Source organism: Mauremys reevesii, linkage group 1 (assembly GCF_016161935.1).
Source record: "Mauremys reevesii isolate NIE-2019 linkage group 1, ASM1616193v1, whole genome shotgun sequence".
Classification (NCBI taxonomy): Eukaryota; Metazoa; Chordata; order Testudines; family Geoemydidae; genus Mauremys; species Mauremys reevesii.
Window position 1 is genome coordinate 44,832,269 of NC_052623.1, and position 26,279 is coordinate 44,858,547.

Here is a 26,279-nt window from a genome sequence, read left to right on the forward strand (position 1 = left end):
AGGTCATCTAGTCCAACCCCCTGCTCAAAGCAGGACCAACCCAGCTAAATCATCCCAGCCAGGGCTTTGTCAAGCTGGGCCTTAAAAACCTCTAAGGACGGAGATTCCACCACCTCCCTAGGTAACCCATTCCAGTGCTTCACCACCCTCCTAGTGAAATATTTTTTTCCTAATATCCAACCTAGACCTCCCCCACTGCAATGTGAGACCATTGCTCCTTGTTCTGTCATCTGCCACCACTGAGAACAGCCGAGCTCCATCCTCTTTGGAACCCCCCTTCAGGTAATGGCATAACTTCAGTAAGGCTAGACTATACCCCTTGTTTAACTCCTAGCCAGCCCCACTCCCATACTGCTTGGTCTTGATTCTCCATTATGTTGTACCTTGCATTTTAGATACACTTTGCACTGGTGTATATGACTGCATAAAACTCAGGGCAATAGAGAATCAGCCCCCTTGATGACCATTTCTCCAGGCTTGCTGCAAATAGCCTTTGAACTCATCTGAAAAGATTTTAGGCAACATGTACAAGAAACAAACATTTTTAATGTACTTGAGGAAAGAACACAGACAACTCCAGTAGAGAATTATATTTTTATTTGAACAGTATCTCTCTGTACAAGTCAGCCTTGCAATGGGGCCACACAAAAATGGGTTCACAAGGCTTATTTCCCATTGAAATGTCCAAGCACACATTTCTACACATTAGTTCCTTAGCGAAATAAAAATATAAACAAAGAAAAATCTCACAGATAAAACTCGACTAGGGTTAGTATCACTAACACTACAATTCAGGATCAGAACCATGCCTGGGCACTCCCAGTTGCTTTTCCAATCCCTCTGTTTAACTGCTTCAGGAGACCAAGTAGCCAAATTGTTAGATGAAAATAATTAACCTGAGATTGTCATCAGTTCTGGAACATCTTCATTTCATCCACTTGCAAATTCCTTTAAATCTGTAGTTTGTCCTGCTAGCATGTCCTAACACATCCCTCTCCTCCCCCCTCACCTCCCAAATGCCAGACAGTAGTAAAACCACCTTTCCACTAAGGAGGTAAATCTTTTATCACCAGTCTTTCCAGCTGTTGCAGTGCTGCTGTAAAACCTTCTGTAGATGGGACAACCGATTTCTGCTGCAGGTTACATACACATCATTCCATTACCAGTTCATAAAGTTGGCAATATAGCACGCCATGTAACTATTTACAAAACTAACGAACCTGCCATGTAAGTTAAAAATGTCTCTATTTACAGTATCTCTCAGCTATTTAAAGTGGTATTAGAGCTTACATTTCCTTTGATAGTAAACTTACTTTTTCACTAGACAGTTGTACGCCATAGCACTTTAAGTAACATAGAACCTCGGACATTACAAGTGCTTTAGTTATGGGTTCTGAATGAAGTAAAAATGATAATTGTTACAAAACAAACATAATACTAGAGCTTTGGGAGTGTAGAAACAGTTTGTTCTTTTTGTAGTTGGACATGTAACTGTGCAGGAACCAAGCAAAAGCATGCTACATGCCAAAGTTTTTGTTCATCATAGCTGGATTAAGGATGTTCTCATACAGATAGAGTTTCCCATTTAATTCTTATTTACTTTTCAAGTTTTGCTCATATTTCTGATAGTGCTGCTTTGATTTCTTTTCCTCCCCCTATTAGGTGTCAGATTTCTGACAATACATTTTGAAAGTCCACCCAACCTAAGCCTGCAATTAACATACCTGGTTTGGGGCCCAGACACAGCAGCTGCTACTCAATACATCAGTAGTAGTAACTTGTTTGTGCTCCATTTCCAGTGCACAATGAGGTGATGCAGGTTAGCAATATTTCCATCCGCTACCCTGCCTAAATCAGTGCAGCCTCATTTCCTCCAACAGCAGTAAATTGGGATGTATTGCAGGAGACAACAGATATAAGGGGAGAAACCTAGAGACTCTACATGCTGCCCCTAAAATATGCCCTTTCTGGGCATACCAAGTTATTGCAGCCCATAACAGGAATAACTGACTCTCTACAGTTACTTCTACTGGGCAGGCACTTGGGAGAAGTGCTGAAATTGTATTGCTACATGTAATGCTGTAATTCCCTATGTAAATATGTAAACTTTAATGGTTACTGAGACTATTGTAAAGATCCGGGGCCAGATGCACTCTTGCTATTCCTCCACATGGTTACATGCAATTTACATCTTAACAATGGGAATTTTAAAAGAAAAAGCAGGTTCCTATAACAGACACATCTCTCATGTCAGGACAGTGTTATTTTAGCTCTTTAGGGACTCTTCTAACTCCTCCTGTGTACATTGTGAAATGAGGGACAAGTGACTCACGCTGTAAGTGGGAGTGTTGAAGAGTCATACACCCTACTGTGGGTTAGTTGAGGATTTGGAGACGGATTTACGGTTAAGTGCTACCCAGAATGGATAGAAAGAAGAGAACTGTGTCAGAACACTAGAAGGGTGCGTCCTGCTATGTATTGTGCAAGAGGAGTTGAAGTGCAGTAGTTGTCCTGCGCAATACAAAATGGAATGATAAAGAAAATTTTGCTTGTTCTTTAGTCAGCACAATTTTTTAAAATAAGCAATTGAAGGAGGGCAGTTATTTGGTAAAAATCTCTTTTTCAAAGGTTAGAACTGAACCTACCAAACTGAGGCCCTCAGCACCACCCCTTCCCCTAGAAAAAGGTGTTGCAGGGCAAGTGGAAGAAGAAAGCCCCTTCGGGCACCCTTGCCTCATGTTTTTCTCTAAATTATTACATAGGAAGGCAGCGGTTGCCTTATTGCCTCTCCCAGGGAATGAGCAAGGGATTCCAATTCCACCCCCTACAATGCTAACTTCCATGTGGTTGCCTCCATGGAAGCAGTACTGCCAGGGCTTGCTTCACCACTGGATGAACTGAACAACCCACCCCCTTTGAGAGCAGTTAGAAGGAATCTACTGAAAAATACAGTACTAGGCTGTGTATGCACACACACACACACACACACACACACACACACACACACACACACACACACACACACACACACACACACACACACACACACACACACACACACACACACACACACACACACACACACACACACACACACACACACACACACACACACACACACAGAGCTTGGAGAGAGAAACAAGGACCCTACCATAGATGCAGTTGCCATTCTGCCTTCCTCTTTCCCCAGTGCAGCAAGGAGAGTCTCATACCTAAAAATGCCCCAAACCAAATCTCTGTCCCATTCAGACACAAACCCTTCTTAGTAACTTCATCACTGAAAGTGATTGGTGCAACGCACACTATATGCTAAGAACGTGTGAATCTCCCCTCTCTGGCCTCTCCCACAGCTAGATGCACACAAGTGTATCACTTTTTTAAATGATTACACTCCATTGGCTTCTTAACACTGGAATCACAGCAGGGTTTACTCTTCTACCAGTTGCAAACTTGAAAAGCTACAGCTAGCAGGATCAGGCTGAGTAGTCAGCTAAGGGAGTATTCAGCACACATCCATGATCTTTAAGATCTTTAAAAACTCAGTAAGTTTCATGGGGGGGCTATCAAATTTTTAAAATAAATTACATTTTATGTTTACATTTTATTTTCATTCAGCCTGAAAAACATCACTGTTTTCTGATACCTATCAGGAAGTTGGGGGGGAGAAACATTCTGATGAGTGGGGAGCTATTTTAAAGTTACTGGTCTCCTAGGTGCTTTCATACAAAATTTTATCACCAGATAACACATTTCAGCCACATTTAACAGCATACAGATCCCAGACACAGAAAGCATGAAAATAGTAAACATTGTTTTCTCAGTGGGTCGAGAAACAAAGCAATCCACTGTGTTGGGGCAAGGCCACGCACTACATTTCAGTAAGCGAGGCATTTGGTATCCATCATATATTATGTAAAACACATACATGAAGACAGCTTCAAAGATGATTCTGAAGAATATGCTGCAGGTGTACGTCCACCACAAGGGGCCCTGAATATGAAACTTTTGTTTATTCAGTTCTTCAATATCCACTTTCTCACCACTCATGAGCTGCCTTTTCTTCTTGTGCCGTCTGTGTGCAATGTGCATGGCCACCAGAAGTGCAGGAGTTGAGACAAAGATGAGCTGAAGGGCCCACAGTCTAATGTGAGAGATGGGGAAGAAGTGGTCATAGCAAACATTTTTGCATCCTGGTTGCAGAGTGTTGCAGACAAAATCACTTTGTTCGTCTCCCCAGACTCTCTCTGCAGCTACCACGAGGATCATAACACGGAAAATGAACAGGACAGTGAGCCAGATCTTCCCAATACTGGTGGAGTGTTTGTTCACACCTCCTAAAACCTTCTGCAATGTTCCCCAGTCCATCTTCTCTTCTGTGTCCTTTGACCTAATATGACAAGAGGAATACACCAAAGGAACAGTTATCAAGGGTTAGAAAATCAATACCATAACTTCCGTGAACTGGGAGGTTTCCTGGCACTAGCCCAGCATTGCAGATAAAGAGGCTAACAGGCAAACACAAGTCATTTTAATTTCCACTGCCCATATTTTAAAAAGATGATGGAATCAAATGTTTTATTAATGCATTAATTATATTGATCTCTGATGGTGCTAACATTTCTACAGGAGCTGCTGGTTAATCCACACCCGAGTGGCACAGTCAAGCTGACCTAAGCCCCAGTGTAGACAGCGCTAGGTTTATAGAAGAATTCTTCCATTGACCTAGCTACTGCCTCTCAGGGAGGTGGATTACCTACCCGATGGGAGAATCTCTCCTGTCAGTGTAGGTGGTGTGTACGCTGAAGTGCTGCAGCTATGCCGCTGTAGCATTTTAAGTGTAGACAAGCCCTGGGAGTAAGTCAAACCTCTCATTAGTGCTGTTTCAGTCTCTCTAAAGCACAGCAAGTGCTACAGTACTTCCCATTTGGAAAGTTTTCTTCACAACCAGTAGAGAAACTTTTTTTTTTTAATGAAAGAGTAAATTCTGCTGATGCTGATATGTCGCCTTGAGACATGGATCTTTCACTGAACACAGCTGTTGGAAATTGTTGATGAACTAGACAAAGTATTTTGAAACAGTGGTTAAAACTCTGGCAGGGCTGGTTCATCATCCATTAGGAATAATGCTAAATTCTGCTGTGTGGGACACCCAAGCTGGCCATGGCTAAAAGCCTGTTGGAAGGTGATACAATTACTGGGCTTCTCTATCACATGAGAGGTGAATGTCTATCCTAAAGGCCTGTCTACACATGCAAGTCTACTGTACTCAATGCTCATGTTATAACACTATACTCCCTGAACATATTCTAACATGGTTTATTGTAGTCTACACTGGCAAGACCAAGTGGTATGCCAACAAAGAGGACTAACGTTATAACAGTAACACAATCTCTTGACATGGCAGATTTGCTTGTGGGATTTGCTTTAAGCAAAGGGAGATATCAGAGATTTATTGCTCTGATAAGGGAATGATAGAGGAGAAAAGGCAGCCTTGAAAGGGTGGTTGAAATTCTTAGCGTCCCTCTGTTCTCCCACCACACAAGTTGGTCAGATTCCGTATTGCTTGCTGTGCCGACCTATTCCCTTGACCATGATCAGATGCTATATATTTCTGCTAACCTACTCTCACTCATCACATAAAAGCTCAGCAATTAAAAAATGATAATTAAAAAAAAAAACCTGGACTAGTCAGAATTGACTGAAAGTAGGAAAGAACTGCAAATATTTGACATGCTAGCACACATCTGACTTTAAAATTGCCCGAAAAAGAACTCTGTGTAAGTTCTATGTAAACTTGAAGGCTTGTCTCTTTCAGAAAAAGATATTACCTTACCCACCTTGTCTCTTTAAAATTGCCAGTGTGATATCCAACATGAGCTCTGAAGAAGAGCAAATTTGCATTGTGGATACGAATCCACTTGTACCTTTACAGATTTTGGACACAAAGCACTTTTTCATTCTCACTTTCCACCACAGGAGCATTTAAATCAGTTGTTGGAACTGAGGACTTGTACCCTGAATACTCTCATTGTCACGACCTTCACAGAAATTATTAGAAAATCCCATTTTTATAGTTACAATATACAGAGTGACAAATATCTTATAAAAATCATAGCACATGTTTATGCTTCTATTTAAATCAATAGCAGAACTCTCATTGACTCCTAGAAAATTAAAGATTGCAAACAGTAGGATGAATTCATGCCAGTTTAATTAAAATATTGACACTAAAAGCAAATTGCCATTGAGCAGCAATGTATGATAATTTCCTCAAGAGCTCACCCCTTTCACCCTCAAGGAAACTGGGTGTTTCTTCTATACAAGACTTTGCATGTACAAGCCAAGTAAGGTTTGACGTGTCAGTATTGCTTGAGCTGTCAAAGCACATTTTCCGCTTTACTCATTAAAGTAATGCTGAGCAGTTCAGTCTCAGGGCTGCTAACCTCTCTGCACTCAATTCAAGGTAAAGTATTAACAAAAGTGAAGGAGATCAAAATGCAGTGGGTTAAACGTAACACTGAAAAATTCCCTTTTATCCCCGAAGCCTGAACTTCCCCCAGTTCAGCCTTCCCTGGTATATTTTGCGGTGGTTAATCTTTTTAAATTAGATGTCCCAGTTTAGTAAAGCGCCTGCAAATCCTAGGTTCTTACCACCAGGCACCCTCACTGGTCCAGGGCTGGGATATCCACAAAAGAGCCCCCCAATCAGAAAAAGAACTGAAAAAGGAAACTTCATCCAAGTATAGCAAGAGTTTGCCTCAAACCCTCTAACCCCGACTGCTCCTGCAGTCACATCCCCAGCACCTCTTTAATCCAGACTCCTCGAGCAGTCACACACCCCCAGCGGCCCCTAATCCGGATTGCTCCTTCAGTCACACACACAGCACCCCTCTAATCCGGATTCCTCCCGTCCCGCACTCCACTCTGGTCACAGACACACTGCCCTCTAATCTGGATTCCTTGCGTAGCGTTCCCCTCCTATACACACACAGTTTTCCCTCCGCATCCCCCCTCGTGTGCGAGCAGCACACCGCACACATATTAATCCGGATTCCTTTCCTGTGGGCGCAAACACACACGCTCTCGCGCTACTCCGGATTCCTCGCCGCGAGGGACCCTCACCTGCCTCAGCAACGCGCGGAGCCTGTGGCGGCAGGAGATCAGCGCGCGGTGCGGCCGCCTCAGCTCCCAGCGGTCGCTGTCTCCAAAACCTAAAGGTTCCTCCCGGCAGCTGCTTTTAACCCGCCCCTGCCCGCCTCCGCCTCCGCCCCCCCAGAGCGAGCCCGGCTGGGGCGCTGCCCCCACCTCCTCCAGCCGTTCCCGCCACACCGCCCCCAGCCCCTCCCAAGAGCTCGGAGCGGGGCCGAGCCACCCATGGCAAGAGGGCAATTGCCTCCTGCGTGAAAAGGGACCCTTAACACAGAGCCCAGTGCACCTCCCAGCTGCTTCACAGCCCCCCGCGCTCCTTTCAGCACCCTAAAGCAATGGATTTAGTCCAAAATGCCTTCACCTCTCCCTGTGTAAAAACAGGCTTGCAACCCCCGCAGGCTCTCTTACTGCCACAATATTATTATTGTAGGGCTCTTTAGTATTGCTAGCTGCCAACAGCCTGCTTGGAGCTGCAGAAGGCAGGAAAGGAGAGAGGCACTGCCCCAAAGAGTTTACAGTCCAAGAGACACACAGGGCCATGCACTGGGAAACCCAAGGACATGTCTACACTTAAAGCACTGCATCCGTGCAGCTGGGTCAGCACCTCTGTAGTGATTGAATGAAGACGCACTAAACTGACAGGAGAGAGCTCTCCCATCCGCTTAGTTAATCCACCCCCTCCAGAGGCAGTAGCTATGTGAGCAGGAGAAGCTCTTCCCTGACATAGTGCTGTCTACACAGAGGGGTTAGGCTGGTATAAAACCATCACTCAGGGGTGTGGATTTTTCACACCTTAAGCAACTGTGCGGAGCCCCAGCGGACCCTCCACCTACCCTGGGTGGGGACATGGGCCAGGGCTGCTCTCAGCAGGTGGAGGGTCTGCTGTGGCTCCCCATGGCTGCATGCATGGCTCTTATCATGGCTGGGCTGTGGCTTTGAGGCCACCACCCCACCCCTGGCTGGAGCTGAGTCAGGGAGAGAAATGTGGGTAGCTGTGGGGAGCCTGGATTCCTCCACCTGCCCTGGGTGGGGGGCCCAGGGAGCATGGATATGGGCAAGGGGCCTCAGGGAGGGGGCCCCAAGCCCCCACAATTTTGGGAAGGTTCTGGCGCCCTTGTATTGACCTAATTTCCTAGTTTAGACCAGGTCTAATGGAATTGAGGCAGCAGAGGGCATTTCTTCACTGTACAGTTAACTCCAGTTAACTTGTGTTGCTCCTAATTTGACTCCTTTTCACACACACAAACCCTTCATTTAAGTGCAGTGGTGCTTTTGACTGGAGGGGATAAAGGCTACGGGTATGTCTATGCTTAAACCGCTACAGCAACAGCACTGAAGCTGTAGCACTTCAGTGTAGACACTACCTAGCAGTGGTGCTGGAACAATTTTTATTGTGGGGGTGCTGAAGGCGGAAACCATGCATGTGGGTTGTTATTACCACTTCTGTTGGCGTAGGTAATCCACCTCACTGAAAGGCTGTAGCTAGTTTTATGGAAGAATTCTTCTTTCCACCTAGTGCTGTCTACACTGGGGATTAGGTCGGTAGACCTATGTCTCTTGGGGGAGTGGATTTTTCACACCACTCAGAGATGTAGCTATGCCAATATAAATTCCCAGCGTAGACCAACCCTAAATCTCAAGTAAATACAACTTGTCAGCTGTGAACACAACCACACTGTATAGTCTTCCAATGGCTTCCCAAAATCCCCACCCCCATCCCCCATCCCATTCCATGTGCTGAGAAAAGACAGATACATTCTCCCACAATTTACTGGGAAATAATTCAAAGAGTGACTATGCTTAGCTTACTGTATTGTCAAGAATTATGGGATGTTCCCTCAGAAGTGTTAGCACCCCACACAAGTGAATGCAGTGCCCATGCATACACAACAATTCGACTGTTAGTCCTCAGTGTGGCTGCTTTCAGTTGAGCTAGGCTAACTGAGATAGGAATAACTGGAGTGTAGATAAATCAAGTTAACTCTGCAATGAAGACATAGCCCAAGAATAAGAGAGTCTTTTGGAGGAATTTAAAGGAGAGGTTGGTGGGTTGGAAGTAAGGATGGGGTAGGCCTGCCATGCAAATGGGGCAGCATGGGAACACACACACAGGAAGGAGTAGGGGAAGATGATTAGGCTGGCATCTTTGGTGGAGCAGAAGGATATGGCAACACAATAAGACGTATGTTCTGAGGATATAGTTTTAGGATGGATTATGTCAGAGGCTAACGGTGAATACAGGAAACTTAAAACTTGATGTAGTAGATATGGGTAAGTCAGAAAAGGGATCCAGAGAGGAACTGAAATCAGATCAACAGGCCAAGAAGATAATATTAGTGGCCATGCTCTTGATGGACCAGAGCGGGTGATGAAGGCATTGAGAATTCCAGAGAAGAGGAGGTTGCAGTAATCAAAGACAAGACAAGACAAGACAAGACAAGAGATGATCAGAGCAAGGACAAGCGTTTTAGTGGCCAGGCAGAAGGGAGAGATTGGATTTCACTACTTTGCAGAGGAAGAAATGGCAAAATCTGGACAATCTGAATGTGTGGGGTGAAGAAGAGGGAGAAGTTGACTGTCACTTCCATATTCTAAGCTTGGGCAATGGGGAGGATGGTAGTATTCTCACCGATAATTACAGAGATTGGGGGAGATAACAGAGATTTTACAATGGAAAATATGGAGCTCTTTTGTAACAGTGTTCAACTTGTTGTCTGAGAGACATTCAGGAAGAAATGTTGGTATGACAACTGACATGTGGCACTGTACAGAGAGGGACAGGTCAGGTGTGAAGAATCATAGAAAAGTAGGGCTGGAAGGGACTTGAGAAGTTGTCTAGTCTATCCCCCACGCAGGAGTAGGACCTAGATTATCCCTGACAGGCATAGATTTAGGAACATAATATAGGCACAAAGCAATTACCATACTGGATCAGACCAGCAGTCCATCTAATCTAGTGTCCTCTTTGTCAGTGACTTGATCCAGAGGAAGGTATAAGAAACCCTCTGATGGACAATTATGAAGTAACAAGCCCAGAAAGGAAACTTTCACTTAACTCCAGGCAACTGGGGGTTGCTTATGCCCTGAAGCATGAGGGTTTATTTCTATTTTATCAAATTTATCTAATGTAATTGGATTATGTTACTAACATGCCTAATCCTTTTCTGAACTCTAGTAAACTGAGACATATATCTTGCAGAAATGAGGTCCACAGGAACTATAGTGCATATAATGTATTTCCTTCTAACATTTGTAAATGTGTTGTCTTTCAACCTCATTGACAGATCCACTTTTCTTGTAGTATGCAAAAAGGTAAATAGGAGTGCCCAACTTACCTCTTCAGTCTATACCATTCATTATTTTACATACTGCTGTCACGTTCCCTCTTATTTGTCTCTTCGCTGAACTAGGCAGTCCTAATCTTTTCAGCCTCTCCTCCTCTGGAAGTCTCCTCATGTATCTAATGATTTTCATTGTCCATCTCTGCCTGCCCCCTCCCCACCCATATCTCTGAGGTATAAAGGGTGTACAGATGATAGCTGAAGCCATGTGAGTTTGCTTGTTCAGACCTAAAGTGTAGAGGAGGGAAGCAAAGACAGAACCCTCTAGGAATCCACAATGATGAGAAGGAGAAACTGCTGTTGGTCACACTGAAGGAGCAGTTATAGAGGGCAGAAGGAGTAGCAAGAGCGGGCAGTGCGACAAAAGCAGACAGGATGTCATGAGTCAGGATGCGATCAATTCAATCATAACCAACAATGAGATCAGGAGGATAAGGATGGAGTAGAAGCCCCATGATTTGGTCAGGAAGTGGTCATTGAAACCCTTGATGATGGTGGTTTCATTGGCATGGGAGAGTGGGGGAAAGCCAGACTGACACACTAGCTAGATGCAGTGTGTGGGATTTTGGTAGAAGGATTCCTCCACGGAAAGTGAGATTTGACATTTATATATGTTTATTCTAATTAGATATTTAAAATCAGTCTTTTATTGCTGATGTCAGCAGCTGGCTCAGTTTGAGGGGAAAGTAATTCAACAGGATATGCCAAGGGATGATACCTGACCCTCCAAGTTCAAGAACTGTGAATCAGAAAAAACAGGATTAGTGTGATTTGACAATTAAATGGTTCCACCTGTCTATGTATCATACTTCCCCGATACTTTCATGCATGCACACATGATGAGTGCATTTTCCGCTTGCCAAACTATTCAGAGACAAGAAAGTTGAACTGGGTTTGTGGAAACCTGTTCTAGGGAAAAGTCACATAGAACTGAAGGAATTGCAAAGAAGATCTTGCAAAACAAACTTGACTAATATGTCATTAGCTGTTAAAACAAGAGGGCTGTCTATTTAAAAAAAAGACTTCCTAGCCAAATTGTGTGGGAGGCACTTTCCTCAGCATGCTTTATTGTTCTAGCTTAGGGGTGGGCAAACCTTTTGACCCAAAGGCCACATCTGGGTACGGAAATTGTATGGTGGGCCATGAATGCTCACAAAATTGGGGGGTGGGGTGCAGGAGGGGCTGAGGGCTCTGGCTGGGGGTGCAGGCTCTGGGGTGGGGACAGAAATGAGGAGTTCAGGGTGCAGGAGAGGGCTCTGGACTGGGGCAGGGGGTTGGGGTGCAGGGGGGTGAAGGCTCCAGCTGGGTGTGCGGGCTCTGGGGTGGGGCTGGGGAGGAGAGGTTGGGGGTGCAGGAGGATGCTCCAGGCTGGGACTGAGGGGTTCAGAGAGTGGGAGGGGGATCAGGGCTGGGGCAGAGGGTTGGGGCCTGGGAGGGGATCAGGGGTGCAGGCTCTGGGTGGCGCTTACCTCAAGCAGCTTCCAGAAGCAGCAGCATGTCTCCCGTTCCGCTCCTACATGGAGGCATGGCCAGGCGCCTCGGTGCACTGCCCTGTCCACAGGTGTCACCCCGCAGCTCCCATTGGCCATGGTTCCTGGCCAATGGGAGCTGCGGGGGCAGAGCTTGGGGCAGGAGCAGTGTGCGGAGCCCCCTGGCTGCCCCTATGCTTAGGAGCAGGAGGGGGAGACATGCTGGGCAGAGTGGGGCAAGCCCCGGACCCCGGTCCCCGGCTGGAGCGCCGGAGTGGGGCAAGCCTGGACCCCACTCTCTGGTGGGAGCTCGAGGGCCAGATTAAAATATCTAGAGGACTGGATGCAGCCCCCGGGCCATAGTTTGCCCACCCCTGTTCTAGATTTATTGTTCAGGAAAGTAAGTGTGTACTTCGAATTATACCAAATATTTCAAAGGGATAACATCTAGCAACAATTTGCATGAAGCTGCAGAAAAGTTAAGGGCAGAGTTGTCTCTTGCAGTTTTCAGTTCCCACTAGGGATTACCACTGCTGATGAAATACTTTGTTTTTATTTCCAAATGGCAGCCTTCCTCCTTACCTGAGATCATTTCTCCTTCTGTCAAGACATGATGGATTCTAGAATTATTGTAAAATCCATGGGGCAGGGATAATGGCTGCAATTCAGCAAAGTACTCAAGCATGAGTGTATCATCAAGGGCATGAGCAATCCTATCACCAGACCTGCTCAGATACTTATAGTTGTGCATGTACTCAATTGCCTTGCAAATTGTAACATGTTTTGTTTGTAAAGCACCGTGCACAACTCTGGCCCCAGCCACTATATGCAAATATGAAATTCCTGAATTTTTCCTCCTAGAGGAAACTTGGACTTACAGAAGTGCCTAGGTGAGTTAGGCACCATTAGCCCCATTAATTTCAGAAGGAGTAAGGGTCCTAACCTGCTTATGTGTTTTTGTAGATCCCACCAGGTGCCTATCTGCATCTTTAGGTGCCTTAATATCCTTGTAAATCTGGCCCATGGCTCCTATTTTAAGTGAGTCTGACAATGGTGAGACTCAATGACTGGCTTCTTTTTGGCATCTTTTCCCTCTTGTTCATTCTATTTAATGTTACTTACCCATTTGCAACACCTGCTAATCTCACACTTGTGGCAGCAACACAAACACTGGGCTTCAATTCATCCCCACATTGGTTCAGCACCTGGTGAGGGGACTATGAGGAGGTGGTTTGTGCCTCCCCTCTCCTGAGTCCAGTTTGGCCCCTGGTTAAGGGCAGCCCTAAATTACCCTACATTGTACCATGACTGTCATGATCCTTATGAACACTGCAGCACTGTGCAATAGTTGGGGCATGGGAATGACCTGGCCATGCCTCATCCCTCCTTGGCTTGCACCTTCCCACTTTGGATCTGCCCCCCAATGCAGCCCCACATGGGGAAGGCCTCACAGATCCGGCTTTGCTGGTTCTATGCCTGCTAGAAAGGCCTCTTGCACTAGGGGTATTCCCTCGGGACGCCTAATGGATGAGCCAAAGGAAATTGGCCTCTGAGGTTCTGGCGGCAGACCTGAGACATCACCCAAAAGGCAGTCTCAGGTCAAAATTCTGAGGCTAGGTGCATGTATAGGGCACATGTGTAAGGCCTTGTCTGTACTAGAAATATTATACTGCTTTACCTGACCCTATATTAAATCAGTCTAGTTAAATCAGTGCAATTCTCTAATATAGACACACATAAACCAGGGAAGAAATATTTCATATTCACAGATCTCATTCAAGAGTTTAATTTTGCCCTTGGATGCTGCATCAAGCCCAAAGATAACACATTTTCAGGCTTTGAGCCAAGTGTCCTAGGCCTAACTAGTCTTGTCAGTTTAACCCTTGGTTAAATTGTTGTAGTTTACATTGGTAAATTAGAATATGTTTGCACTGGATACGCTATAGCACTGCAACTGTAGTGTATGTAGACACTACAGCAATGGCAAGGGTTCATCCATTGCTGGAGTATACCCACCCTCTGAGAGGCAGTAGCTGGATTAACAGAATTCTTCCCTTGACGTTGTAGTGTCTAGACTGGGGCTAAGGTTCGCTTAATTATATCACACAGGGTACTATGTAGACCAGGGGTTGGCAACCTTCAGCACGCAGCCCATCAGGGTAATCTGCTGGCAGGCCGCAAGACATTTTGTTTACATTGACCATCCACTGGCATGGCCCCCCGCAGCTCCCAGTGGCTGCGGTTTGCCATTCCTGGCCAATAGGAGCTGCGGGAAGCAGCAGCCAATATGTCCCCGGGCCTGCGCTGCTTCCTGCAGCTCTATTGGCCGGGAACGGCGAACCACAGCCACTGGAAGCTGTGGGGGGCTGTGCCAGAGGACGGTCAACATAAACAAAATGTCTCACGGCCGGCCAGCAGATTACATTGATGGGCCGTATGGTGAAGGTTGCCGACCCCTGCTGTAGACCTAACTATGTAGTGTAGATCAGCCCTTACTGAATTAATCTAACATAATGTAACATTTAAACTAATTTAAGTGCATCTACACTAAGGGCTTTCACCTAGATTAATTTAACAAAATGAATTTAAACTTAAGTTAATCAAGCAAGTGCAGCTTTTCTAGTATAGGCAAAGCATAGTGAAAACACAGTCTGGCCCTATATGTTTAGGGTATGTAATGTTTTACTTGGGTTTTGTGTTTGAAGAAAAAAAGGCAGCATTCCTCATTAACATTTTAAAAAAGGATTAAAAGATGCATTTGCTGCTGCTTTTAATAGTACCTAATTCCTGATTATTTTACAGCCTTTAACTGGGTAGTGCCCTGCAGCTCTTTAGTGAGGGACACTATACAAATGAAAGTTATAATAAAAAAAAAATCTCAGAAAGAGTCACGTTGCTGACAAGTGAATTTAGTGATGGTGAATCATATGTCAACTGGGTGGTGTTCCAAGATTGGTCAGGCCCAGGGACGCTGAGATCAGGAGCCTGAAAATGTCTCATCTTTGGGTAAAATTCTGCTCTTGATGTAGCATCCAGGGAAAGAATTCAATCCTTAAAAGATATCTGAAAATAAAGAACGTTTCCCCCCCAGTTTTGTGAATAGCTGACTTTAGGCTTATTTCTTTGGGTGCTAAGGCCCATATGGTGCACAGTGATCAAGGGGCCAAATAGGTTCAGTGTGCACAGGAAAATGGCGTAAGTGACATCCAGAGAGGAGTCTGGTTGGTTATATTGCCTCTGTTACGTGCACAACATATGTGTAACCCTTCTGGCAGTCAGAGTTGGCAGCAACAAGGGCCGGGTTCAAGTGCTCCTTTTCAACAATACAACACAAGCCAGCTCAAGCCCCCACCCAGTGACCTGGGACAAGTACACACCAACTCCTGGGCGCCTCTAAGAGGCAATATTCCCCCTCTTGCAAGCACAGAGTCTGAGTGTAACAAAAAAAAAACCCCAAACTTTTATTAAAAGGAGGGAAATAACGCAGCATTAATTTGGGACAACATCACAAACAGGGTATATAAACATAAACCATGAGCAAAAGACCCACCACCAAGTAAGCTGGGCAGCGTCCTTTTCCCCTCAGGTTCTTGAAGGGACTTTTGGGTTACTGGACTTAACATGCCCATCCCATCTCTGCACTCTACTCCCAGTTGCTGTCTTTGAACAGTGCAGACCCAGAGTTCAGAGGTACATCTGCAGAGTTCACCTCCCACCCTGGTGGGATCGGGGCAGGGGTGGGGGGATAAGGAAGCACCTTACTCACTCCGCTGCTCGGGTACTCATTCACCACCACTCTCTGTGGGGCTCTGCTCTGGCACTCTTAGGCAATCCCCTGCTGGCCACTCACCATGTCTCTCCACCAGCCGCCTTGCTGGCAACACCAAGATGTCTTCAGGAACCCCCACTTAACATAACTCTCAGTGATTTCAGCAGTTAGTGGGAGAAGCTTTACTGCTGGCACACAGTAGTCAATCTCTTGCATCAAAGAAACTGTACTAAAGTAGGTCTAATACTTAGATCTACACATCAGTGATTTCAGCTTTGTAGTATTTAACAAGACTCTCAATCAAGTCTAAATTAGCTCTATTACACAAGTAGAGAGAAGTAGGATCAAATGGTGTCTAGGGTCCTTCAGCACAGCCCACACCATCAGGTACCAATACAATACCTTCACTCACCAGCCCTGCCTAGCAAATACTATTTAGTTGAGAGTGGGTCCCTCAATTGGGAAATGCCAAGTACAGTTCTGCTACCCTTGATTCACAGAGCAAGGATAACAACCCTTTATTACCCCTACCCCAATAACAAGGAGACTGGGGATCCCACACCAGCCGAAAGTGACCATTTGGGCAAGCAATCCCGTCATGCTGAGCACCTCAACAGGGTGGGCATGCCCATGCAAATGAGATCAGCTCCTGAAGTCCTTTTCCACAGCTTACCACTAGATGTCAGGAGAGAGCTCATTCAGACTCTGCTTACATCTGCATTGCCAGTATGAACAGTCATGGTCACACTACAAGCAAGACTCAGTTTCCTATCTGGCAGACCTAGATTATGAGGTAGGGACCCCTAAATTATGCAGCATTCCACCTAAAGTTATCTTCAGTTTTCTGTCCCTCATCTCCTACATAGTATAGTAGGATCAGTACAGGCACCCTTGTTGTTTATTATTTCTGATATTCAATTTATTTTACACTGCCCTACATTTTCAATAAATTGCTGGTGTTGGTATGTGCTGTGTAATTATATTGTAGAAATTGGTGTTGAGGGAAAGAGAGAAGCTGAAGGTCTTAGTAGCTGGGTTGGCACTCAGGGAGGCCTCAGAAATTATTTTGTTTTCTGGCAGCTATAGGGTACAATAGGCCAGGGAGGCAGGGTTTTGGTGGTTTGCATGGGATGGGCTTCACCCATCTTCACAGGGAGATTACTGATGAACCCGGGAAGCTGAGTAGCAAATACCACCTGCTTAGCCACCCTGGAACCTGCATGGCTCATATAAAAAGCTCAAGTTCTTAGGGAAGAGCTTTTGCTTTTTCACCAGGCAGCTTGGGGTCTTGGGAGGGGAGGCACTGCCCAGCATGTTTCTCATTCCACAGCTGGGGCCAGCCCAGGGGTCCAACAGCCACAGGATGGTGGTTGGGAGGGGGCCTTGGGACTCTGGTGGGTAGGGGATGGGACCTCAGGCAAAAGGGATGGGGCCAGAGGACTAGTCTCCCTGAAGGAGGTGTTCACCCATCACCAATGATGGCAACCAGGAGACAGTTGGAGGTGTGGACACTGGAGAGAGAATTGTGAAAAGGGGTAGAGGTAATTTTACATTTTGGGGAGCGGGTAGGTCAGACCTATCAGTGTTATTGCCCCAGCCTGTCTGCAGGCTCAGGCAGACATCACTGTACTGGATTGATTCATTGGACTCACATTTTGAAAGTTTTCTTGGTAACAACAAGGAGAAGAAACTCAGTATTTTTTAAGTGGAAGCTTAGGTTCTGGAAAACAACTATGTGGAGAATTCAAAAGGAAAATTGTACAGCAACTTACCTGGTTATATAATCACATTCTACCTGTTTATAAGAGTAATTGCTGGAGAAGAGCACACTGTGACCCATAATCTGAACACATAGATGCACAGATTTGAAAATGGTGTAAGAAAAGTGTAAGTTAAAGCTTCCCCGGCAGCTTTACACTCCCAGCCCTGTGAGTCACCTGGGTCTGTATCCTCTCTCTGACAGCAATCAATACCATATTTCAGAGGAGGATGAGAGAACCCTGAGGTGGTGTAGCAAATGAGTCTTACCAGTGCAGCACCTCCTGCTGGTCATCCTGGGAATTAGCTCTTTTCCAGCTCCAGAGCACCCTCTGCTGGCTGATGTCTCACCTGCCTCAAGCCCTGTGTCCTTCCCAGATCCTGGTGCCCTTTACCTCAGGGTTCTGCCCCAGCAGTACCCCCACTCTCTGGGTCCATGCTCTGGGTCTCCCCTCCCAGGGGAACCCCCAGCCCTCTAAACCCACCTTGCCTCAGTGGCTACTGTCAGTCATCATCTAGCCCACACTCACTGAGGCAGACTAGTCTGTCATGGCCACTCATCATTGGCAAGCAGGTTGGACCAGCTGCCTCTGCCTATCTCTGGGCTGCTGTCTCAGCAACCCCAGTACCTCTTTTGGCCCTTAGCAAGGCCTGCAGCCTGGGATTTGCCAGGCTGGAGCTCCTCTTGCCTTTCCGCTGCGCTGCGCTACTCCCAGGTACTTTTCGCTCAGGCAGCTAGCCCTTCCCACCTCTTATCAGGGCCAGCTGGGCCCTAATTGAGCTGGCCACAGCTGTGGCTGCTACTCCAATCAGTCTAGCTTGGCTGCTTTAACCCCTGTTCTCCAGGAGTGGGGAAGGTGCCCCACTACAGGTGGGTAATTGTAATTTGTCTACAAGATAAATTTCTTCTTCATCTGTTCACCAAGAAAGAGGTTAGCTTCTCCTCTTCAGTAGGGGAGTTTATAGCTTTTCCAAACGTTGAGAATATTTCTCTTTTAAAAGAATCCTAATTTAAATGTGTTCCCTCAACTATATTAAAGTCCAGTCCTTTTCTGAATCCTGCTAAACTCTTGAACTTAGCGATATCATGTGGCAAAGAGTTTCATAGACTGTGTGTTGTGTAAAAAGTTATGGTTTGAAATTTGCTGCCTTTCATTTTCATTAAATTCCCTTTGCTCTTTTTTATGACTGAGAAAGGGGCAGGAGTGCCTGACTTACCTTTTCTAGTCCATTCTTTATTTTGTATATGGCTATCATGTCCCCTATTATTTGTCTCTGTCCTAAATGAAACAGTCCACTCTTTTCCATTTCTCCTCATACAGGAGTCTCTCCATACCTCTAATCATTCTCATAAGAATGGCCCTACCAGGTCAGACCAAAGGTCCATCTAGCCCAGTATCCTGTCTTCCGACAGTGGCTAGTGCCAGTTGCCCCAGAAGGAATTAACAGAGCAGGTAATGATCAAGTGATCCATCTCCTGTCGCTCATTCCCAGCTTCTGACAAACAGGCGCTAGGGACACCATCCCTGCCCATCCTGGCTAATAGCCATTGATGGACCTATCATCATCAGCTATCTGTGAACCCCTTCTATTTCTGCTTTGTCTTTTTATTTTTAAGATAGAGTATCCCAAATTGCACCCTCTATTCCAGGAAAGGGTGCATGTTCCATTCACTTCCATAATGGTATGATCAATTTTTCATTTTTATTTTCCTTCCTTATGCATCTTAAAATTTTGTTTTCTTTTTTGGTTGCTGCTGCATATATTGAATTGTCAACAGTGACACTCAGGTCTAACTCCTGAAGAGTTACATTTAAAATAGAAGCCAGTAATGAGGAGTAGTAGTTCAAATTATCCTTGAATATTCCACTGTATATTATTTGCTTTTGCCAAGAGTGAAGTTCATCTACCACTGTGTTTACATTGAAGATAGGCCAAGAAAGATTTTAAGGATTCCGTGGGAGCAAGACTCCTATGATGCTTTTCCATTAAGATGAAGCTAACTTTAGAGAATGGGTTTGCAGAGAGCAGCAGAAGAGGGCACCGGAGGAGTTTGTTGGGGTAAGATTATTGGTGTTGCAGATGACCAGGAGTACCCATGACTCACCACTGGACTGAAACTTTGCCCAGGACTCCTGAAGTCTGAGTGCAGACACATTGCTCAGTGTCTACTCGGGGCAGCGGAGCCTTCGCAAAAGTGGGGTGGGGGACAGAGGCCCTGTCCCCCTCTGTGGACCCACCTCTGCCCCTCCTTTTCCCCCTGAGGCCCCACCCCTGGCAAAGCCAGAAGCTGGAGTTAGCCGGAAGCTGCAGACCCACCATCTGCCCAGGGTGGAGGGGCCAAGAGCAGTCCCTGGTCCATGTCTCCACACCGCGGGCACCCCGCAGGGCAGGAGGGTCCACGGCTCCTCATATCTGCCCACGCGGCTCTTACCCCAACATGGCTCTGGCTGGGGGATTGGGCCTCGGAGCCACGCAGGAGCCACGGATCCTCCATCTGCCAGAGCTTTCTTCAGAGCAGATTCCATCTTGGCCATGAGGGCGCTAAAGTTACACTAAGGAAAAGCTTCCAACTTTGCAATAGTTTTATTAACACAGTTAGCAAACACTCCACCCAGCAAGGTAGATAGAGATAACACAGAATGAGTGTCTGAGCTCCCATATACTAACTCACACCATCCCTAGCAGAACAACTTGAAGTGTTAGTCATTATTTTCCTCCTCCTCATCATCATCATCTTCCTTGTCACCAGGACCAGTGCTTGTCATCCTGGCCCCTCCCAAGGCTTGCAGGCTGGGATAAAGCTTTTATAATGTGTTATACTGACGCCACTGTGCCTAATGCATATTCAATAGCGGATTCATCCCCTTTTCCTTATTTGTATTTCCTCACCCTACTAATGCTGGGGTGCCTTTCTCCCATAGGTTACTAGGCCTTTTACTTCAAGTTCCTTAGCCTATATGTCCATTAGTTACCATGGCATTCTTGTGGTCAGACATCTGCTGATGTTCCTAATTTTAAAATGTCTCAAGCTGGTATAAACTAGCATCTTGTTGTTACCTGTCAGCAGTTTAGTCAAACTTGCATATTATAGCATTCAGTCTTGTGGTAGCTTATGATCTAGGGTTACTACTGGTTAGTGGCTTATGATTAGGCTTTTGGGGCCGTATGCCTTGTTTAGCTAAGCTATTGTCTTACAGGCCTTGAGGCTTGTAGGTTCATTGCATTTCTGCCTTAACTTCTGCTTTACCTTTGCCTTACCTAGCCAATATGTATACTTATAGCAGGGGTGGTCAAACTTTTTGGCCCAAGGGCCACATCTGGGTATAGAAATTGTATGGTGGGCCATGAATGCTCACCAAATTGGGGTTGGGGTGCGGGAGGGGGTGAGGGATCCGGCTGGGGGTGCAGGCTCTGAGGTGGGTCCAGGGATGAGAAGTTTAGGGTGCAGGAGGGGGCTCTGGGCTGGGACCAAGGGGTTTGGACAGTGGGAGGGGGATCAGGGCTGGGGCAGAGGTTTGGGGGGAGTGGGAGTGGGAGGGAGTGCAGGCTCTGGGCAGCGCTTACCTCAAGCAGCTCCCAGAAGCAGCGGCATGTCCCCCCTCCAGCTCCTATGCATAGGGGTAGCCAGGGGGCTCTGCTCCACATGCTGCCCTGTCCTCAGGCACCACCCCCACAGTTCCCATTGGCCACAGTTCCCGGCCAATGGGAGCTGCGGGAAAAGCGCTTGGAGCAGGGGCAGCGTGTGGAGCGGAGCCCCCTGGCTGCCCCTATGCATAGGAGCCAAAGAGGGCACATACTGCTGCTTCTGGGAACCGTGCAGAGCAGCTCCATACCTTGCTCCCCAGCTGCAGCACCAGAGCAGGGCAAGCCCCCACCCTGCTCCCCAGCGGGAGCTCAAGGGCCACATTAAAATGGCTGGTGGGCTGGATTCAGCCCACAGGCCATAGTTTGCCCACCCCTGATTTATAGGCTACAGTGGTCCCAGCCAGCTGGGGAACCCCATTCTCTGAAATCCTGCTAGTATTTCAGGAATATTTTTAATGGCCACCACCCCTTGGTAAGTCACAGTAAAACCTGCCTGGCAATCACTTCTCCACAGGGGACTGTGGAGGACAGACAAGTTCTCCCACAACATAACACCAACCAGTTCCTAGAGCAGCTCCAGGTGGTGCAGCACTAGGGTTCCTGGGATATCCCTAGAAATCCTAGCATGAAACATGTATCACTGCAGCATGAGTAGGGCCCTACCAAATTCACAGTCCATTTTGGTCAATTTCATGGTCATAGGATTTTTTAAATGGTAAATTTCATGATTTCAGATATTTAAATCTGAAATTTCACGGTGTTGTAACTGTAGGGGTCCCGACCCAAAAGGAGATTGTAAGCAAGGCGGAAGGGGGAGGTTGCAAAGTTATTGTAGCGGGGGTTGCGGTATTACCACTCTTACTTCTGTTCTGCTGCTGGTGGCAGCACTACATTCAGAGCTGGGTGGCCAGAGCAGTGGCTGCTGGCCAGAAGCCCAGCTCTGAAGGCAGAGCCTCCATTAGCAGCAGCACAGAAGTAATGATGGCATGGTATGGTATTGCCACCCTTACGTCTATGCTGCTGCCTTCAGAGCTGGACCCTCAGCCAGCAACTGCCACTTTCCAGCCATCCACCTCTGGAGGCAGCAATGCAGAAGTAAGGGTGGGCTAGTATGGTATTGCCACCCTTAAATCTGTGGTGCTGCTGGCCGGGTACTGCCTTCAGGAGCTGGGTGCCCAGCCAGCAGCCACTGCTCTCTGGGCACCCAGTGCTGAAGCAGCGCAGAAGTTAGGGTGGCAGTACTATGACCCCCCCACAATAACCTTGCGACACCCCTCTCCTCCGACCCCTTTTTGGGTCAGGGCCCCCAGTTTGAGAAACGCTGATCTCTCCTGTGAAATCTGTAAAGTATAGGGTTAAAATACACAAAAGACCAGATTTCACAGGAGAGACGACCAGATTTCACAGTCTGTGATGCGTTTTTCATGGCTGTGAATTTGGTAGAGCCCTAAGCATGAGGTATACAGTGTATAGTGAGCATGTGGCTCTGCCGTATGGACTCTCAGAGATGAGTGTGGCTAACAAGCAAACCAGGATGTGGGAACACATTCATTGTAGCTACACCCAGACACAAGTTACTGGACTCATTACAGAAGTAACTGAGTGAAATTCTTTGGCCTGTGATATACAGGAGGGCAAACTAGAAGATTTAATAATCCCTTCTGGTTTTTGAATCTATGAATTCCAGTGGCACAATGGGAACTTAACCTAGACAGAGAAGCTGTCCTGGTGCTATTCTTTCAGGACTTTTTTATACCTCATGAAGAAGCATAAAAAGGCACAAGCACAATACTTTTCTTTTATTGGTCATCTTTGATTGTATAAGTAATAGTAGTAGTTATTTAAAAATTGGAAGTAAAATCCTATTGAGGAAAATAGAAATGATCATAAACTCTGGCAAGTCAGGTGTAAAAGTGTAATTAGGCAGGTCAAAAAATTTGAAGCGCAACTAGCCAAAGACTCAAACACAAATAGCAAAAAAAAAGTTTAAGTACATCAGTCAGGCAACTGGTGCTAAAGGAGCACTCAAGGAAGATATAAGGCCATTGTGGAGAAGCTAAATTAATTCTTTACATCACTCTTTACAGCAGAGACTGTGAGGAAGAATCCCACACCTGAGCCATTCTTTTTAGGTGACAGACCTGAGGAACTGTCCTAGATTGAGGTGTCAATAGAGGAGATTTTTGAACAAACTGATAAATTAAACAATAATAAGTTACCAGGACCAGATGGCATTCACCCAAGAGTTCTGGAGGAACTCAAATATGAAATTGCAGAACTACTAACTGTGATATGTAATCTATCATTTAAAACAGCTTCTGTATCCAGGGCCGGCTTTAGGAAGCGTGGGGCCCGATTTGAATACCCGGCGCCGCTCCGGGTCTTCGGCGGCACTTCGGCAGCGGGTCCTTCACTCGCTCTGGGTCTTCCGTGGCACTGAAGGACCCACCGCCGAAATGGCACCGAAGACCCAGAGAGAGTGAAGCATGTGCCACTGATGTGCCGCCGAAGACCCAGACCGCCGCCAGGTGAGTACAAAAATTAAAAAGGCGCCTAAGTTAGGCACCCTTCTTTAGGGCGCGGGGCCCTCTTAGGCGTAGGGCCCAATTCGGGGGAGTCGGGGGAATCAGCCTAAAGCCGGCCTTGTCTGTATCAAATGACTGGAGGATAGCTAATGTGACAACAATTTTTTAAAAAGGCTCTAAAAGCAATCCTGACAGTTACAGGTCAGTAAGCCTAACTTCAATACCAGGAAAATTGGTTGAAACTATAGTAAAGAACAGACTTATCAGACAAATAGACAAACACAATTTGTTGGGGAAGAGTGAACACGGCTTTTGTAAAGGGAACTCATGCCTTGACAATTTATTATAATTTTTTGAGAAGATCAACAAACGTGGACCAAGGTGATCCGGTGGATATAGTGTTCTTGGACTTTCAGCAAGCCTTTGACAAGGTCTCTCACCAAAGGCTCTTAAGCAAGGTAAGCAGTAATTGTATAAGTGGGAAAGTCCTCTCATGGATCAGTGACTGGTTAAAAGACAAAAAACAAAAGGTAGGAATAAATAGTCAGTTTTCAGAATGGAGAGAGGTAAATGGTGGTGCCCCCCCAAGGGTCTGTACTGAGACCAGAGCTGTTCAACATACTCATCAATGATCTGTAAAAAGGGGTAAACAATACATTTGCAGGCAATACAAAATTACGCAAATAGTTAAGTCCAAAGTGGACTGCAAAGAGTTACAAAGGGATCCCACAAAACCAGGTGCCTGGGCAACAAAATAGCAGATGAAATTCAATGTTGGTAAATACAAAGTAATGCACATTGGAAAATATAATCCCAATTATAAATACAAAATGATGGGGTCTAAATTAGCTTTTACCACACAAGAAAGAGACTTTGGAGTCATTGTGGATAGTTCACTGAAAACATCTGCTTCATGTGCAGCGGCAGTGAAAAAGCGAACAGAATGTTAGGAACCATTAGGAAAGGTATAGATAATACGACAGAAAATATCATAATGCCACTATATAATTCCATGGTACGCCCACACCTTGAATACTGTGTGCAGTTCTGGTTGCCACATCTCAAAAAGAAATAGTAGAATTGGAAAAGGTACAGAGAAAGGGAACAAAAATGATTCTGGGTGTGGAACAGAGAGCAATTAAAAAGGAGGAGAGATTGAAAAAGATGGGGACTTTTCAGCTTGGAAAAAAGATGACTAAGAGGGATATGATAAAAGTCTGTAAAATTATGAATGGTGTGGAGAAAATGAATAAGGAAGTGTTATTTACCCCTCCACATAACACAAGAACCAGGGGTCACCCAATGAAATTAATAAGCAGCAGGTTTAAAACAAACAGAAGGAAGTGCTTCTTCACACAACTCACAGTCAACCTGTGGACCTTGTTGCTAAGGGATGTTGTGATGGCCAAAACTATAATGGGGTTAAAAATAATAATAATAATAATAATAATAATAATAAGCTAGATAAGTTCATGGCTACTAGCCAGGAGGGTCAGGGATGCAACCCCAAGCTCTCTGTGTCCCTAGCTTCTGATTGACAGAAGCTGGGAGTGGACGACAGGGGATGGATTGCTTGATGATTACCTGTTCTGTTCATTCTCTCTGAAGCACCTGGCATTGGCCACTGTTGGAAGACAGGATACTGGGCTAGGTGGCCCATAGGTCTGACTCTGTATGTCTGTTCTTATATTCCTTTTATTTAGCAATTCCCCAACAGTTCATTAGGTGCTGTCCAGACATAGAATAAGGCCTGGTCTACACTACAGAGTAAGGTCGAGGTATGGCAGCTTAGGCTGATCTAACTCTCTAAGTGTCTACACTAAAATGTAGCTCACACCAATGTAACTTGCCCACTACACTGACTTAATAATGCCACCACCACAAGAGGAATATGTTGATGTAGTTAGGCTGATGCAGTGTCAGTTTAGAGTAGACACTGTGTTATTTAGATCAACTGTTGCTGCCTTTCAGAAACCATCCCACAATGCCCAACACTATCAGTTAAATTGATGTAAGCACTCCTGATAAGGACCCCTGCTGCTGACACTAGGAGTGTAGTGTTGACATGCAAAAGCAATGTGCCGTGGCTGTCTATCAACGTAACTTAGGTCGACTTAATTTTGTAGTGTAGACTTGCCCTAAAACAGGCCCGCTGCCCTGATGTGTTGACAATTTAAAAAGGCAACATAGAGGGGAGGCCTGAGAAAAGGGATAGAACAGAGATTAGATTAGCTAGGGCCTCTGTGTATTTCATAATAGCGAAGTAATGCTGTAACATGTTAAAATGAACATTAACTGATAAAACTAGATAATACTTAATCCTGCTTCAGTGCAGAGGATTGGACTAGATGACTTACCAAGGTCTCTTCCAGCCCTGCATTTCTATATCAGTCCTGCTTCTCCAGGTTTGAACAAAGTACATGAACCTGATTCTCCAATGCTTTGCACCTTGTGTATGCGCTTAACCCTTTGCAAAGTGAGTGTACTTTGAAAATATTTTATATCCACTTTGCACTTACTTAACACAGGCATCGATGACTAAACAATGTGCAAGGCATTAGAGAATTCGTTTTAAAGGGCTCACATCCAAAGCATCTTATCCTCCTCCTTTCACTTTGATCCATCAAACAACAATCCTGGAGAGGTTTCTATAGCAGTCAGTGGCTATTTTGTTCAGTTG

The 26,279-nt window shown here is 45.8% G+C and overlaps 1 protein-coding gene across 4 annotated transcripts; it reads right to left on the reverse strand.

Moving 5' to 3' along the window:
- Positions 1 to 3,023: 3,023 nt before the first annotated feature.
- LOC120407682 (gap junction beta-6 protein-like) lies at positions 3,024 to 18,136 on the reverse strand. Of its 4 annotated transcripts, none has more exons than XM_039543567.1 (2): positions 18,116 to 18,136; positions 3,024 to 4,387 (listed from the first exon to the last, which is right to left on the reverse strand). In XM_039543567.1, exon 2 carries the CDS (start codon positions 4,363 to 4,365, stop codon positions 3,688 to 3,690), a length of 678 nt encoding a protein of 225 aa, XP_039399501.1. In that variant the 5' UTR covers positions 4,366 to 4,387; positions 18,116 to 18,136; the 3' UTR covers positions 3,024 to 3,687. The 4 variants fall into 4 exon arrangements, with proteins under 4 accessions (XP_039399501.1, XP_039399483.1, XP_039399478.1 ...); XM_039543549.1 differs by lacking the exon at positions 18,116 to 18,136 and adding an exon at positions 17,757 to 18,050; XM_039543544.1 differs by lacking the exon at positions 18,116 to 18,136 and adding an exon at positions 7,123 to 7,229.
- Between the last annotated feature and the right edge of the window lie 8,143 nt (positions 18,137 to 26,279).